The 16509-nt window shown below is 36.3% G+C and overlaps 1 protein-coding gene across 1 annotated transcript in view; it reads left to right on the forward strand.

The window, feature by feature from the left end:
• The window catches only part of LOC150085984 (uncharacterized), a 45531-nt gene extending 30372 nt beyond the window's left edge, over nt 1–15159 (forward strand). Inside the window, exon 3 of the mRNA XM_090373634.1 lies at nt 15071–15159. Within this exon, the coding sequence (XP_090229760.1) occupies nt 15071–15121 (51 nt within the window). The 3' untranslated portion in view covers nt 15122–15159. The remainder of the gene's footprint in view (nt 1–15070) is intronic.
• Nucleotides 15160–16509: the final 1350 nt, after the last annotated feature.

Below are 16509 nucleotides of genomic sequence, written 5' to 3' on the forward strand. Positions count from 1 at the left end.
TTGTGGCAAAATGTTAAATGTGTGGAGGCAGAGCTTTCTAATTCCAATATACAATAAGTCTTTGCTGTTTGTTTAACTGTTGTTTTGCTGTCACTTCTATCACACTACAGTCTGTGATGTTCATGTTGGGCCATATGCTATTAAATCAGTTGTTATTTATTTATCTAATTGCAATAAAATTTTTTGTAAATATCATTGTGATCTTAATGATACTTTCAGTTATTTAAATATTTTCAAGAGTAATTTTAAAATGCCAAAAATAACTTCAGATGTTTTAAAACACTTATTATTATTAATGAAATTAATATAAAGGATGAATATCCTGAAAATTTTCATGTCACGATAGAAAAGGGGAAGATGTCATCATAGTTAATATAAGCCTTTAATAAAATGAAACACGAATGTTTTGGAAGTACTTGTCTTATCTTAAATTTATCAAAGTTGCAATTTCCTGTTGCAAAGAACTTTACAAAAAGAAAGAAATCAAATTAAACAATGGAAATTCTGTTCTTTTTAGAAAAAGTGAGGCTACAGTATCTGAGTCCTTGTAGAAATAAGCTGGTGATTTCTTTGCTTATTTATAGCTTACATTATGTAACTCTTGCACATACCTTAAGAGTTCTTATCTGCTACCCCAACTGGACGTATTATCTAGATGTTCTGGGGGCAGAAACGTTTCACGTGAGCGGGTAGCTAATATCAGGGAAGAGAGCCTAAAAAACTTCAAGGGTTGTTAAATATACAAGAACTGTAAATCTTAATTGTTTATACAGTAACGTTAGAAGTGTCGTCAATAAAATGAGCGAATTCAAACTGCTGGTTAAAACAAGTAACGCGGACATAATAGGGCTTACAGAGACGTGATGCCACCCGGAAATTGGGGATGATGATGAGTTTCAGTATGGCTTGTATAATGTATTTAGGAAGGATAGGGTAGATAGAAGGGGTGGTGGGGTAATTCTTCTTATCAGAAGCAGCCTGAGTGCGACGATAGCTTTCCCGGATTCAGACATTTCACATGCTAGTATAGAGTCTGTATGGTGTGAGATAGTTGGAGACAAAGGTATAATGCGAGTAGGAGTAATCTACAGACCAGGTGATTGTGAAGATTATGACGAAAGCCTCTATATGCAAATGGAATGGGCAAGTAAGCGTCAATGTCTTATTATGGGTGATTTCAATTTGCCTCTAATTGATTGGAGTAAATGGGAAGGAAACTCGACATGGGGAACAAAATTTTTAAATCAACTAGATGACTGTTATTTGTATCAACATGTCAGGGAAAGTACTAGAGAAAAGAATATCCTAGACCTCAACATCACACATGAATCAGATGACATAACAGGGTTGACAGTAGAGGAACCAGTAGCAGGAAGTGATCACGGAGTTCTAGGGTGGATGATGACGAGAGAGGCAGCAGAAGTAAAAGGCAAAGGAATGGGTTTTAATTTCAGAAAAGGAAATTACGATGCCTTAAGGTACTACATGGCCTCTATTAACTGGGTAAATATCGTGCAGAAAATGAATACATTTTAACTGTGGTATGCTTTTAAAACATTAATCACAGATGCCTTGAATGTGTATATACCATTAAAAATATACTCCACGAGGAGGGTTCCAAGTTGGATGAATAGTGAAGTTGCCACATTACTTGAGCAGAAAAAGGTAGCATGGAAAGGTTACAGAGCAATAAAAAGTACTGAAGCCTATAACAGCTACAAGGTGATGTGTAATAGAGCCACAGAAAAGGTTCGACAGGCAAAGGCAGTTTATGAGAAATCACTAGCAAACAGAGCAAAGAGGGGGATAAAGAATTCTTCACATATATAAATGCCAAGAAGAGCAGGACAAACCAGATTGGACCTTTACGTAAGGGAAAGAGGATAGTATTAAATACACCAGCTGCCATTGCAGATGAACTCAACAGTTATTTTGCATCGATATTTACAAATGAAAAACCTTTTGTGGCAATGGGAAATTGCAGGAGCGAAGTTAAAAAATATGTAATTAATGATATTGAAATTTCACAAGATTATTTAATGAAAAAACTTTCGAGCCTACAGACCAGTAAGGCTCCTGGAGTTGATGGAATATACCCTATAATCTTAAGGGAGGCGGCAAGCGAGTGCATTGAACCATTGAGGCTAATTATGCGAGCATCATTAGACTCTGGGGAGATTCCCCTGGATTGGAAAAGTGCCAATGTATCTCCCACACATAAGGGTGGCTCTAAAAGTGAAGTTGGAAATTATCGACCTGTCTGACTTCAGTAGTAGGAAAAATCATGGAGGCAATGATCAAGGGTGTAATTCAGGATCATTTGGATCGAATTGAAATTCTCAAGGATTCTCAGCATGGTTTTGTAAAGGGAAAATGATGTTTAACAAATCTGGTTCGCTATTTCGAAAGGGTCACTCACGCGCTGGATTTAGGGAATAATTTCGACATTGTTTATTTAGATTTCAGCAAAGCTTTTGACTCACTCCCACATGAGCGGATGCTTTATAAGCTGGAACAGGTTGGAATCACTGGGAAAATCCTTAGATGGATAGAAGGATGGCTTCAGGGCAGGAGGCAGAGGGTTGTAATAAATGGCTATTCCTCAGATTGGGTTGATGTAAGAAGTGGGATTCCCCAAGGATCAGTATTAGGACCACTGTTGTTTTTAATTTTCATAAACGACATTGATGAAGGGATGGAGGGCGTGATGTCTAAATTTGCAGATGATGTTAAAATTGGTAGAGTAGTTAATGATCACTGTCAAGCTGAGCTTCTTCAGAGAGACCTAGATAGACTTCAGGAATGGTCAGAAAAATGGTAGCTATGCTTTAATCCAACAAAGTGTAAGGTATTACACCTGGGAAACAGTAATCCCAAAATAACTTATTCACTTGGTGGAGTTCAACTAAACCCAGTACTGGAGGAAAGGGACTTGGGTGTTACGATACGGTCAGACATGAAATTCTCTGAGTATTGTAAACAGGTTGCAAGGAAGGCCCATGGTGTCCTATCGATGATCTATCGAACTTTTGCAAGTAGAGATAGGGACGTGATAATCCCATTATATAAGGCTTATGCACCCTTGGAATACTGTGTTCAAGTATGGAGACCGCACCTAAAGAAAGACATCGAGCTTCTTGAAAGGGTGCAAAGACGGGTAACTCGCCTGGCGAGATCGGCAAAATGGCATCCTTATGAAGAAAGACTTCGAATATGTGGGTTGCAGAGTTTGGAAACTAGACACCTTGGAGGAGATTTGATTGAGGTGTTTAAGGCTCTGAGAGGCATCAGTAAAATGAATGAGGACGAAATTTTTAAGATTATAAATGATGCTAGAACTAGGGGACATAAATTCAAGTTACGGGGGGAAATGTTTAGATTGGACTGCAGGAAGTTTTATTTTAGCCAGCGAGTTATAAATTACTGGAATAAGTTGCCTTCATGGGTGGTAGAGGCCGACAGTTTCGGGAAATTCAAAGGTCATCTGGATAGTAACTTCGGGTAAGGGAAGCGCATAGGATGATAAGTTTAATTTCCTTTTTTTTTTATTAATTATTATTATCTATTTTTTTTTTTTTTTTTTTCGTTTTTATCATTGTTTTGTTCGGATATTTTTTTTTATTTTTATTTTTTTTATTTATTTATTTTTATTTTTTGGCTGGTGCAGCATAAGCCATAGGCATTCTTGCACCATGCAGCCATTACTAATACTAATACTAAGTTTATACTAAGGAAAAAAAAAAAATTGTAATCTTGATCGCCAAGACTCGAGATCACAAATTGTTGAATGATGGAGTGAGGGGATGGTTGAATGCTATCATTATTTTTCTCTTTAGTTATATTTTTATAGTTTAATTAAAAATGATAAATGTGATCTGTGCTCTTTACTCACATAAATAATCCCCCCCCCCCCCAACAGAACATATCTTTCAAGTAATACACATCATATGCAAATCAATACAAAGAGAGGTTGATTGGCCCTGTTGTTAATTGATTTTTTATTCATCACAGTTCTCATAATGTAATCATAATGAACAGGGATTGTGCAAGGCTCAAGGTATAGAATTTTTCTCAGCCTGGTCTGTGCTTGCTAACAGGAAAGACTGCTTCTACATGGATGGGATACACTTAAATAGAAAGGGTGCAAGAATATTTGCTGATGATATCGAGGCAGAGTCAGGTGGGTCAGAAAACTGCTAGCTTTGGGGGATACACAGACTAATAGATTACCAATAGCTGCTGGCAGAGGGGGAAAGTGATTCTTGCACTGCTTCTATGTAATACAATAGAGCAGCAGCCTGGAAAGGAAGGTAATGGGGATTTCCAGGACTGCTGGGAGTCACAGTGGAACAAGTAAATACATGGGCTGTGTTAGGGTAACTAAGAGTAGAAACAGGTGCATGTATACTTGCAATTACACCATTGTTAGGAGTATAGTTAATAAACTTGATGAGCTTGAATTGCTAGTCAAGACATTCAAAGGCAGATATTGCTGGGATATCAGAGACGTGGTTTTTTTTTTTTTTTTTGGGTAGTTGTTGGCGCATCAGCTTCTGTGGCCATAATGCACCTCCCAAAGTTTTTGCAGTACTTTGATCCAAGCCTGAGGCGGGATTCAAACCCGCGACCTTTAGGTTGCCAGACAGGCACTTTACCCACCCGGCTAGCCTGGCCGGCCGGCCAGAGAGACGTGGTGTCACACAGACATAAGCAGTGTAGAATTGGAATTTGGGGAGTACAATGTGTACAGGAAGGATAGATTGGACAGGAAGGGAGGAGGGGTTATGCTGTTAGTTAAGAAACACATAAAATCTATGGAAGTGCATCTAATTGATCTTGGTGGACAATGTAATGTTGAGACTGTTTGGTGTGAAATAAGCATTGGAAAAGGGAAAATGAGAGTAGATGTGTGTTACAGGCCTAATGAATCTGATGAGTATAATGAGCAATTGTGCAGAGAAATAGAGTGGGCCAGTAAATCAAAATGTCTTATAATCGGGATTTTAATTTCCCAGAGATTGACTGAAATTTGTGGGTTGGTCACTCACGCACTAGCAAGGCTTTTGTGGATTTATTGGATGAGTGTTTTCTACATCAGCATGTTCGGGAGGCAACTAGAGGGAGTACCTCTCTTGATCTGATTATCAGTAGTGATTCTTCATGAATTAAGAATCTGCAGATATAGGAACTACAAGGTGGCAGTGATCACAGTGTGCTGATGTGGGATTTACTCAAAGAGGTAACTACCATCAGGGGTAAAGGGAAGAGTTTTTTTGCTTTTGTAAAGGTGACTACAGTGGTCTGAGACAGTATTTAAATTCTATATGGTGGGACCAACTGATGATGTTACCAACAGCAAATTCAAAATGGGAAGCATTCAAAGAAATAATCTTGGAAGCTACTAGGCTTTTCATACTAAGAAATATTGTTCAAGATTTAGGCCTAATTGGATGTCAGATGCACTAATTAGACATGTGGCAGAGAAGAAAAATGCATGGGATACATATAAATTAACAGGTGACACAGAAGCCTATGATAGATATAAGCTGTTCTGTAACCAAGTCACAAAGGAGGTTAGGCAGGCAAAGGCAGATTACTAGAAACCTATGGCAAAGGATGCAAAGAAAAACAGCAAAGAGTTCTTTACTTATGTAAACTAGAAGGGGATGAATCAGATTGGTCCACTTGATATCGATGGTTCAGCTGTTGATGATCCTGCTCAGGTGGCTAACAAACTAAATTAATATTTTGCATCTACATTCACACATGAGGAGGGGATGCCAGAGGTGTATTAAACTCTGGCAAGAAGCAAGATAAGCTTGTAATACCTGAGAGTAAAGTGGAGGAGAAATTGTTGAAGGTAAACATAAGAAAGGCACCTGGGGCAGATGGAATCTATCCAGTTATATTAAAAAAGGCAGCAAAGGAAGTACGCAAACCCTTAGCCATAATTATGAGAGCTACCTTGGACTCAGGGGAGGTACCCGTGGATTGCAAATGTGACCCTAATCAACAAAGGAGGATCAAAGGGAGACATAGGTAATTACAGATCTGTTAGTTTAACTTCTGTTCCAGGAAATTAATGGAGGCACTAGTTAAAGAAGCATTGCAGGGATCATCTAGACAAGACTTCAGTTATAGCTCGGACACAGCATGGGTTTGTTAAAGGGAACTCTTGTCTGATCAATTTGATTAGATACTATGATGTAGTCACAAAGGAACTGGATGCAAAGAATAATTTTGATATAATATACAGTGGGAACTTCTCTATTACGAACTTCTATTTAACGAATTTCTCTATATTACGAATTTTTTTTTCGCAAAACATTGCACCTTGAAACGAAATTACATGTAAATTAACCCCATATAGCGAAGTGTTTAGTCTCTCTATAACGAATTTTTAAAATATACGACCTCCTTCCCTCCGAAATTACGCATTAGCATCTGGAATTAATCATTCTTTTTAGTGAATACTTGTGGTCATTGACGCCCGTAGGGAAGGTCTTTGTTTCATTTTTGTTACAGTTATAAAACCAAATGGGTTTTCTTAAAAGTGGTCATGAACTTTACAATAAATAGGATAGATTTGTAAATTGATGTTGGCTCAGGGGAAAACGAAATTCGCTGCGGTAAGCCTTTAGCGTGCTGCGGCGGCAATACATAGAATGATGCCATAGTCGATTTTTAGTAACGAACGCCTACTGAGTGACCATTCGCTTCTCACCTCAACCGTACACGTGACCTTCCTGTCAATCATTATATGATATGTCCGTTCTCATCTAACTGGACTCCTAGTAGATGGTTTTCATGAAAAAAAAATTTTTTTTATTTAGTTCTTTTAGAACAATTTGTCATCAATCACATAGGCTATATGCTCTTGTATTTTTTTTTTTTTTTTTTTTTTTGAAAAGTAACATACAGCATACATTAACCGTAAATTTATATATGAATGAAAGTCGTATATTTCTTCAAAGTGATTGATAGGAAAAGTCACGTGATACTGTTGAATTGGCAAGCAAACGTCATTGAGTAGGCGGTACCTGTACCTAACAATTCACTATATGGCCAGCGCAGCGAAGTTTGCGGTGTATGTATCAGGCAAGAGCTACAGTCCCAGTGATTTTTACATTTGGGGAAAAAATGTCGAAGAGAAAATGTTTAAGTATTAATGATAAAGTAAAGATTCTTCATGATATTGACCAGAGTTTAAGAAAAAAGATATTGCGGAGAAATATGGCATACCTGCAAGCAGCTTATCTACGATTTTAAAAAATCGAGAATCAATTTTAAATGCAATTGAAGGAGCAGCAGACAGAAGCGAATTAAGTTGTGTATATACGAAGATGTTGATAAAGCTGTTCTAAAATGGGTTGCCAAATGATACGTGAAAAGAATATACCAATATCGGGTCCAATAATTAAGCAACAAGCTCTGAAATTTGCACAGTCCCTGGGACATACAGAATTTAATGCGAGCACTGGGTGGCTAGATAAATTTAAGAAGCGCCACAGAATTGTGGAAAAGGTTATTTGTGGAGAAAGTGTTAATGTAAGTGAAGAAGATTGCAACAGTTCGAGGAACACTACCTTAAAGAAGATTTTGGAAGAATATGAACCTAAGGATGTTTTTAATGCTAACGAAATGGGTTTATTATTTAAATGTTTACCGAATAGAACTCTTGCTTTTAAAGATGATAAATGTTTTGGCGGAAAACAAAGCAAAGAAAGAATCACTGTGCTAGTTGGAGCAAATATGACAGGAAATGAAAAATTAAGACTTTTAGTAATAGGAAAATCAAAAAACCCAAGATGTTTTAGAGGCACAAAATCTTTGGAAGTTGACTACACCTTTAATAAAAAAGCATGGATGACCAGTGATATCTTTGAAGACTGGATATTAAAACTAGACAAGCGTATAACAAAAGAAAAAAGGAAAATCGTGTTGGTAACTGACAACTGTCCAGCACATCCTGCCAGTATTTCTGCCAAACTTAAAAGTGTGAAGTTATTGTTTTTACCACCAAACGTGACGTCAAAACTCCAGCCAATGGACCAAGGCATAATTAAAAATTTTAAATTTCATTATCGAAAGAGAATAATAATGAAGATTGTCAATGCGTTATCAGAAAATAGAAACTTGGAAGTTACAATTAACCTTAGAGATTGCATCTCTGAACTGGCAAAAGTTTGGACAAACGATGTCACTGAATACACTATTCAAAATTGTTTTTCGAAAGCGGGATTGGCATTGAATGCAGAAGTCGAACATCAACTGGATGAACAAGATGAACTGCCCCTTTCACAACTGAAAAACTTTTGGAAAATATTAGAATTGTCCGGAAACATCGAAAATGAAATAACACTGGATAGTTATGTTTATGTAGATCAAGACCTGACTACAACAGAACATCCAAATGAAGATGAAATACTGCTGAACAGTGTTAGACACGACCATGATCACGAAGAAATTAACGATGACGCTGAAGACACATCAGAACAACCCGTAGAAAAGCCAACTCGTGAAGAAATGATTAACGGTTTCACAAAATGATTAATGATTAATGATTTCACAAAACTACAGTTTTGTGAAAATGTTCCTGATAATGTTTTTAATGCTCCGAACAAATGTGAGGTTTTCTTTGAGAATCAGACATTTTTTAATTGTACTGTGCAAACGAAAATTACGGATTGTTTTTAATTTGTGATACTTACTGGCGAAAATTGTGTAAGCGTAATTTAAATAAGTGTTTTTGAAATAAAATACATTAAAAATAAATGTAGATTCATTTTCATTTTCTAATTAAATAACAATTTCTAATAAAAAAGATATTCTCTGTATAACGAAATTTCTCTATAACGAATTTTTTCGCTGGATTTATAGAATTCGTTATAGGGAAGTTCGACTGTATTTGGAACTTAAAGGTTTTTGATACTGTTGCACATAGAAGACTGCTGCACAAATTGGAACAGTCTGGCATTGGAGGCAAATTGCTGCTATGGATAAAGGGATGGTTGAGTGGGAGAAGAACAGAGAGTGTTAATCAATGGACACCACTCTTCATGGACTAATGTTATTAGTGGAGTTTTTTTTTTTTTTTTGGTAGTTTTGGCGCATAGGCTTCTGTGGCCATAATGCACCTCCCAAGTTTTTTTTGCAGTACTTTGATCCAAGCCCGAGGCGGGAATCGAACCCGCGACCTTCGGGTTTCCAGGCAGGCACTTTACCCACCCGGCTAGCCCGGTCGGCAGTAGTGGAGTCCCCCAGGGTTTAGTGTTGTTGTCCATTGTTGTTTTCTGTATTCATTAATGATATTGATGATGGTATATCAGGCTTAATGTCCAAGTTTGCAGATGATACAAAGGTCGGCAGGGTTTTTAATGACACAAATGATGATACGCTGCTGCAACAGGAAAGTTGCAGAAGATGGGCTGAGAGGTGGCAAATGAAGTTTAATATCGACAAATGTAAAGTACTGCATATGGGAAGCAGTAACCTCCAAGTAATGTACAACTGTGTGGTACTACACTGACAGTGGTAGAGTGTGAAAAGGACATAGGGGTAATTGTGCAGGCAGATATGAAGTTTTCTGAACAGTGCAAAAAAGGCTGCAAGAGTAGTTCACGATGTCTTGCCAATGATATACAGGAATTCTGCTAGCAGGGATAAGGAGGTGATTATCCCCTTGTATAAGGCAATGGTCAGGCCAAACCTTGAGTACTGTATACAGGTCTGGAGGCCTCATTTTAAGAAGGATGTAGAGCTTTTGGAATGAGTACAGAGAAGAACAACAAGATTAGTGAATGGAACAAAGGGTTGCTCTTACGAAGAAAGGCTTAAGTTTTGCAAATTACAGTGTGTGGAGACTAGGCACCTGCGAGATGATCTGATTGAGTTGTATAAAGCCTTGAATGGTTTGAGCATGCTCAGTGCTGATGAGATTCTTCCTCTTGCTGAGAATAATCGCCTGAGAGAGCATAAATTCAAATTGAGGAAAGACAGTTGTAGGATAGATATGCGGAAGTTTGCCTTCAGCCCGCGGGTGGTTAATTGCTGGAACAAACTACCATCTGTCTTGTAGAAGTTGATAGCTTAAACAGATTAAAGGCAGAACGAGACAAACATTTGGAGCGAGTGGATGGGTGAAATGAGAAGGGGTGGTGTGTGTGTGTTTTTTATCTGATGCTATATAATCTTGCTTTCTTGTATCATGTGCCCTTGGTGATGCTAATGATAACAGCGAGGCCTTTTCGTATAAAATTAAGGTGATGTCTGAAAATGTGTCCAGTTACTTGGGAATGAAATCGATGTGCTGTACTATGAAGAATATGGGAATGGGTCATAGAACAGAGGTGGAGGGATGAGGTAAGTATCTCACCGAACCTTTATGTAAGGTAAGTCAACCATGGAACCAATATTTTGGATTGAGAAATTGATTTAAAAATACAGAGAAGAGAAAGGAATTGATCTTGGTCTTTATTGCTTTTGAAAAGGCTTTGATAGGTTTTCAGTGGAGTTATTAGAGTAAAGGGTTTTTGTGAAGAGTCTGCTGAGATTTTATTGAGGGTAAGTGATAGTTTGAAGTGGAGACCAATGAAGTGGGATGTTGTGTGACTGAAAAGTTGTATAAATCAGATGAGGCCTGCTGTGTTGTGTCATTCAGGCTGGAAAGCATTAAAAATGGGACAAAGGTTGCATGTGACAGCAATCCAAATTTTAAGATGGATATGAGTGGAATTACTAGAAGGTAACTTTTATTGCATTGTTTTTAAACAAATGGCATGACAAAAGGTTGATTTGTCATTTCTTTAAAGGTTGAGATATTGTTATTACAGCCAATTTCTGGAGTTGCCCCTCTCCCATCAGAATAGAAAGTTCCTTTGAGAACTTTATCTGATGAAGTGCTACCTGATAAGAGAACTGTAACGAGAACACCTGCTATTTGATGAGGCACCTGTAAAGTGGCCACGTGGTATCAGTGAGGTATTAAAAAAAAATACTACAAATAGCAGCACAAAAATTCAGTTATTTCAGATGTCAGAAGTATGCAGTCAAAGGTATATAGTTTCCCATAGATTGGTAGGCAGTGACGAACAAATGCCATTCAGGATGTTGATACAACAGAAATTGACAGCAGTTGACTACTGACTTCTGTATCATTCTGAGTCAACAGTATATCAGTTGAGTAAAGTAATCAGTGTAAATCTAATCTTTATTGCAATATGTGATTTTATTTACAATCATTAACTATTATTTTGTAGACAGAACATTCCAACAGTCAGTCGGTTTTACTATAAAACAAAATCCTCAGTCATCCTCCTTACATATGTTCTCTGTGACTAAGAATATAAATGAGTGACAAGAAGCAAAACCACCTGTAGATAGAGATGTTGTTATTTGGAGCATTAGCAACTAAGGCCATATTGCTTCAGGGATATGCGGTGGTCATTCCCTGACCTTTCTGCATCCTCCGTATTTGGTGGTCATGGGCTGTAACCCCGGTCTAATCAAGAAGCATGTACTACGCACTGCTGCTTCTGCCCACCTGGCTATGGAGGTGCCGAAACCATCTGTGACTCATTTTGAGAGATCTGGGGTCCTATCCTCTCAGAGACTGGAAGAATTCTTAAATTTCTTTGTAATCAGGGTTGTAGATAGACAGTCTCAGTTGCACAGATTGTTCATTTACCTACAAGAATACCGGACAATCCTAATCATACAGCCAATACGCTTGATCTTTTTCTCACAAACAACCCTTCTAAGTACACGGTTGAAGTGAGAGGTCCTTTAGGCACTTCAGATCACAACTTGGTGATTGTCTCTTCTCCAATGGAACCCTTATCTCATGGCTATTCCCAACCTCGTGTTGTTTGGCATTACAAGAATGCAAAATGGGATGACCTGTGAGACTTCATTTCTTCTTTTCCTTGGTCGGCTTACTGTTTCAAAAGTTCTGATGTCAACGTTTGCTCAGATCATGTCAGCGAAATTATTCTTGCAGGAATGGAATCCTTTATCCCACACTCCACTTTAAAATTTCGTCCTTTATCTAAACCTTGGTTTTCCAATAAATGTGCTAAGGCTGTTCAAGAGAAGAATGTTGCATATCGTAATTTGCTGGTTTCTAATTCTTCAGTTTCATTTTCTGCCTACACCAAAGCTCGAAACAATTGTAAAGCAGTTATTAACCAGTCCAAACTAGAGTTTGAACAGGCTAAGAGTAGAAAACTTGCTTCTTGCCCTAATGGTAGCTGAGCATTCTGGTTTCTTGCCAAAGCTGTTGGCCGCAACTTTTGCCCATCTCTGCTCCCACCTCTGTCTAAACCAGATGGTTCTGTTGTCACTTCATCCAAGGATAAAGCTGACCTGCTAGCATCCCATTTTTCTTTCAACTCGTGTATTAATGATCTTGGTAAAACAACTCCCACCATTCCCAACACGTTCCATTCAATGCCTCCTGTGGTCTTCCGTCAAAAGGATATCAGAAGGATATTCTTTTGACGGAAGACCACAGGATGAACACACCTCTACAGACATAGCAGACCAGAGCAATGTAGCCTGAGATGCTAATGTTCACTAAAATCATGAACAATCCTTCATTCATAACTAATACATTTACTAGATATAATGCTTTATTATACATACACAATTGCACAACTCTCCAGATTTACAAGGGAAAATCTGTCTATTTTACTCGATTTGACCCATTCACCATCTCATTGTTGTAATATAGCTAGTGACAAAGAGTTGCAGTATCTTTTTTGCAGAAACTGAGATTTTCCCATCTTTTCCTTTTTGAAAAAAAAAAAAAAAAAAATAGTAAACTACATTAAAATTAGAATTTTTACAAAAAAAATTGCACATTTTTGCTTATTTTCCTTACCAAAATTGGCTATCAGGTGTGCTAGTAAATTGCAAACAAGTAAGTATAAAGACAGTTTGCAAGTGCATAGAAATAAGTAGCATTTCATGGCAGTGATGTCACACACTAAATGTTTATTTGCATCTTCCTCTGAGATGTGTTGGTCAGGCAGGTGGGTTATTTAGAATTGTGTTTCCTGCTAGGGAAATAGCAAAAAACAGTTCTGGGAGAACAAAAACAACAGGCATTGCTAGTAAAATTTCACAGATGGGAAAGAAGTGGCAATGATGGCTTATTACTTCTTTCAAAAAATGGGTCATTTTTGAACGTTACAGAGGACAGTAATCAAAGTGATTCCAAGCTATATCCCATTGTGGTGATCTGTCATAATAATAATAATAAAAAAAGATAAATTGAAAGCAGCTTGTTCTCAGAGCCCACATTGGAAAAGTGACTCTACAGGGTACATTAGACATCTTCTAAACAACCTGAAAGCTTGTGGTATTCCTTCAAAAAAACTTCTGACACTTAATGATGATGATGTATCTGTTATAGTAGGCCTAAAAACTTGAGTAGCAAGAGTATTAATCACTTGATGGTAATTTGCTGTTCCTGTCATCTTATTAACTTGTGTGCCAAAAAGGGAGCTGCATGCCTTCCTGTGAAAGTGGATGAGTTGGTGGAAATTACTATCTAGGAAGAGGTGATAAAAAGGAAAGAGATTTAAACAGTTTCAAATGATGCATGCAACTGAATTAAAAAATATTTTAAAATGTGTGTATATGATGGCTGTCTTTGGTTAAATGTGTAACTGGGCTAGTAGAACAGGGGCAACCTTTGACAGGTCTATTTAAAAATAGAAGTGGTGAGAAAAGCCACATAAGTAATTTACAAATTGAAAAGTACAAGTGATCGCTATTGGGTGTACTGACATGTGTTCAAATCCAATTCATGATCCAAAAGTTTTGAAAGAAGACAAATTGATGAACTTGAGGGGAAAAAAACCTCTGAATTGCATATTTTTGGTGGAAGCAATCCTAAATAGCCAAGCAAGTTAATAATTATAGGCATGTTATCTTGATTTGTGCAGATAATTTGTTCATTCTCCTTTCTTATGGCTTGAATAAAGCAATTTTCTTGTTTCTTTTAACATTTATACCAACATTTGAAAATCTGAAGATAACTTTTCAATCCAGTATACCTCACTTCCGTGTACTGTTTGTCATTATTCCTCAATATGTTGAAGAAAGTCATTTGCAAATTTTGTCATACAAACCATTTTTATATCTTCCACTTCCATTTTGATAGTTGATTACCACAGAAGACTAAACAGAAGGATGATTCTAATATAGTTCATAGGCATTTCTTTTGTTAAGGCTGTGGACAGAGTCTAAAACAAGAGGAGAAGATTGTTCAGTGAAGAAGTGCTTTATTGATACAGGTGATGTTCTTATAAATGCACAAATGTCATCAGTGAAACGTTTTTGAATTTGAAATTTTGTGGACAAGTTTCCAGTTCTTGCAGCATCAGGTCTATCAGTTTCACTGTGAGAATCTGCCAGACACTATTATGAAAGATGAAGGAATTGATGTGCATGGTCCTTGTTCAGGGAACTGACAAGTACACAAGGAAGCATGAAATATAACAGATTATCCCAAGTCATTCTTGGTATTTTAATAATTCCTTGCAGCAGTGATGTGTCAAAGTATTTAACCAGGTGGGGGGGAAAAAAAAAACGATTTGGATTTTCTCTTTCTAGTGAAGCTTTGGAAATGTTCTTTTAACAGTCAAGTCGGAATAGCAGTGACAGTTACTAATGTTTAAAATATCACAAATTCGTGTACAGAATTTCCTTGATATATTTCACATATCGGTTCCTGTATTTTAAACAAAATACCTGGAACTTATGTTAACACTTTTTTTAAAATTTTAACTTAAAAGTTTTTTTTCTGTTGTATAGAATCTAGCAGTGTATAGAGGTGTGTATCTGTAGAAAAACACCAAGTTGAAAGAACATATTTTTTTAAAATGCATGTTTATTATAGAAATTAATGCTAAGTTGTGTTGAAGAATCTATTTGCAGTGTTAAAGTGGTAAAAATAGTTTTTTAAAATTTTATGCATTCATATATTTTAATGTAGAAGTGTTAATTTCTTAGTTAATAATCTACTATTTAATGCAAAGTCCTACATAGATTTTATTTTTTTCAGGAAATTTATTGGAATAATGTCCACTATCGCTATTGTAAAAGGTTGATGTAAAACAATGGTTAGAAGGAAATGTGTACTTATAAATGGAGGTTTTGAGCTTGAATTTTCATCCCTTATGTCCTGTTGGGGTTAATTGTATGAGTTATTCATACATGCAATATGATCATAAAGCATCCACTTAAAGATTTTTACCATGTTTTCTACGTATTTGAACTCTGATTTTAGAGTGTGGGGATGGGATAACGAATTGTAAATATAATGTCCAATTTATTGCCATTGTAAATATAATGTCCAATTTAATGCCATTGTAAATATAATGTCCAATTTAATGCCATTGTAAATATTTGTCCAATTTAATGTCATATTCTTAGGTTGCCATGGATTTTTTTTTATTTACTCATTTTTTTTTTTTTTTTTTTTAGCTAATGTTTAAAATATCACAAATTCGTGTACAGAATTTCCTTGATATATTTCACATATCGGTTCCTGTATTTTAAACAAAATACCTGGAACTTATGTTAACACTTTTTTAAAAATTTTAACTTAAAAGTTTTAAGGTTAGTTCAAATTGATATATCATGTACTAATTATGGTACACGATATATAACATAAAATAGCTAGAATGTTTTTTAGCAAATTTTTATCTACTGGAGTTATTCATGTTCCCTGCATAATCCTCATAAAATCAGTACCTCAGGCTAAATATTGTTAAAGTGAAGAGAGCTTTATATATCAGTTAAAAATAATTAAAACTTGAAACTAATCTTAATATTATGAATACAAAAAGAAGTATGAAATATTAATTTTTTTTAAAGGGTGCACTGTTAATGAAATAAAGAGTCATCACCTCTCTATAAACAGCCTTTGACCCAACCTCAGTTTCAATCACTTTGTTAAAAACTGCTTAATATTTGTAGCTAGCAGTTATATCTCTTAAAAATTTGATCCACTTAATGAATATTAATTTATAATCCCTGCTTTACACCTTATTCCTTCCAGTTATTGAATGGATATCCCAACCATATGCTTGTAGCTCTCCCCTTCCCCCATCATCAAAATTAGCCTCTAATTGATTGTTTCAGTATAACTTTTATATTACTTTCATTTTCGAGTTTATGGTGAACAGCATTTCAGAAAAGTACCTTAACAAGGTGGGAGGAAAAGAAGCTCAATCTAATACAACAGAAAAGTGAGGTCAAAAGGTGAGATTCTTCACTGCAGCATGTCCAAGTTAATGTGTAGATGTTTGCTTAATATCTCTTTGGCATACGAATTTATTCCATTGAGTTTCGTTCAAGTTAGAGAAGTTTTCAATTTATGGACGTGTACAACTTAAGAGATTATTCTGCGATAAGCATAGCAGAAACATTTTAAATCAAAATAAATTTTAGAAGAATGAATATTAAAAAGATTATTAATGTTTACTAAAGATTCTTTGA

This window comes from Mastigoproctus giganteus, chromosome 5 (assembly GCF_048544385.1).
Source record: "Mastigoproctus giganteus isolate SK-2022 chromosome 5, ASM4854438v1, whole genome shotgun sequence".
In the NCBI taxonomy this organism is placed as follows: Eukaryota; Metazoa; Arthropoda; class Arachnida; order Uropygi; family Thelyphonidae; genus Mastigoproctus; species Mastigoproctus giganteus.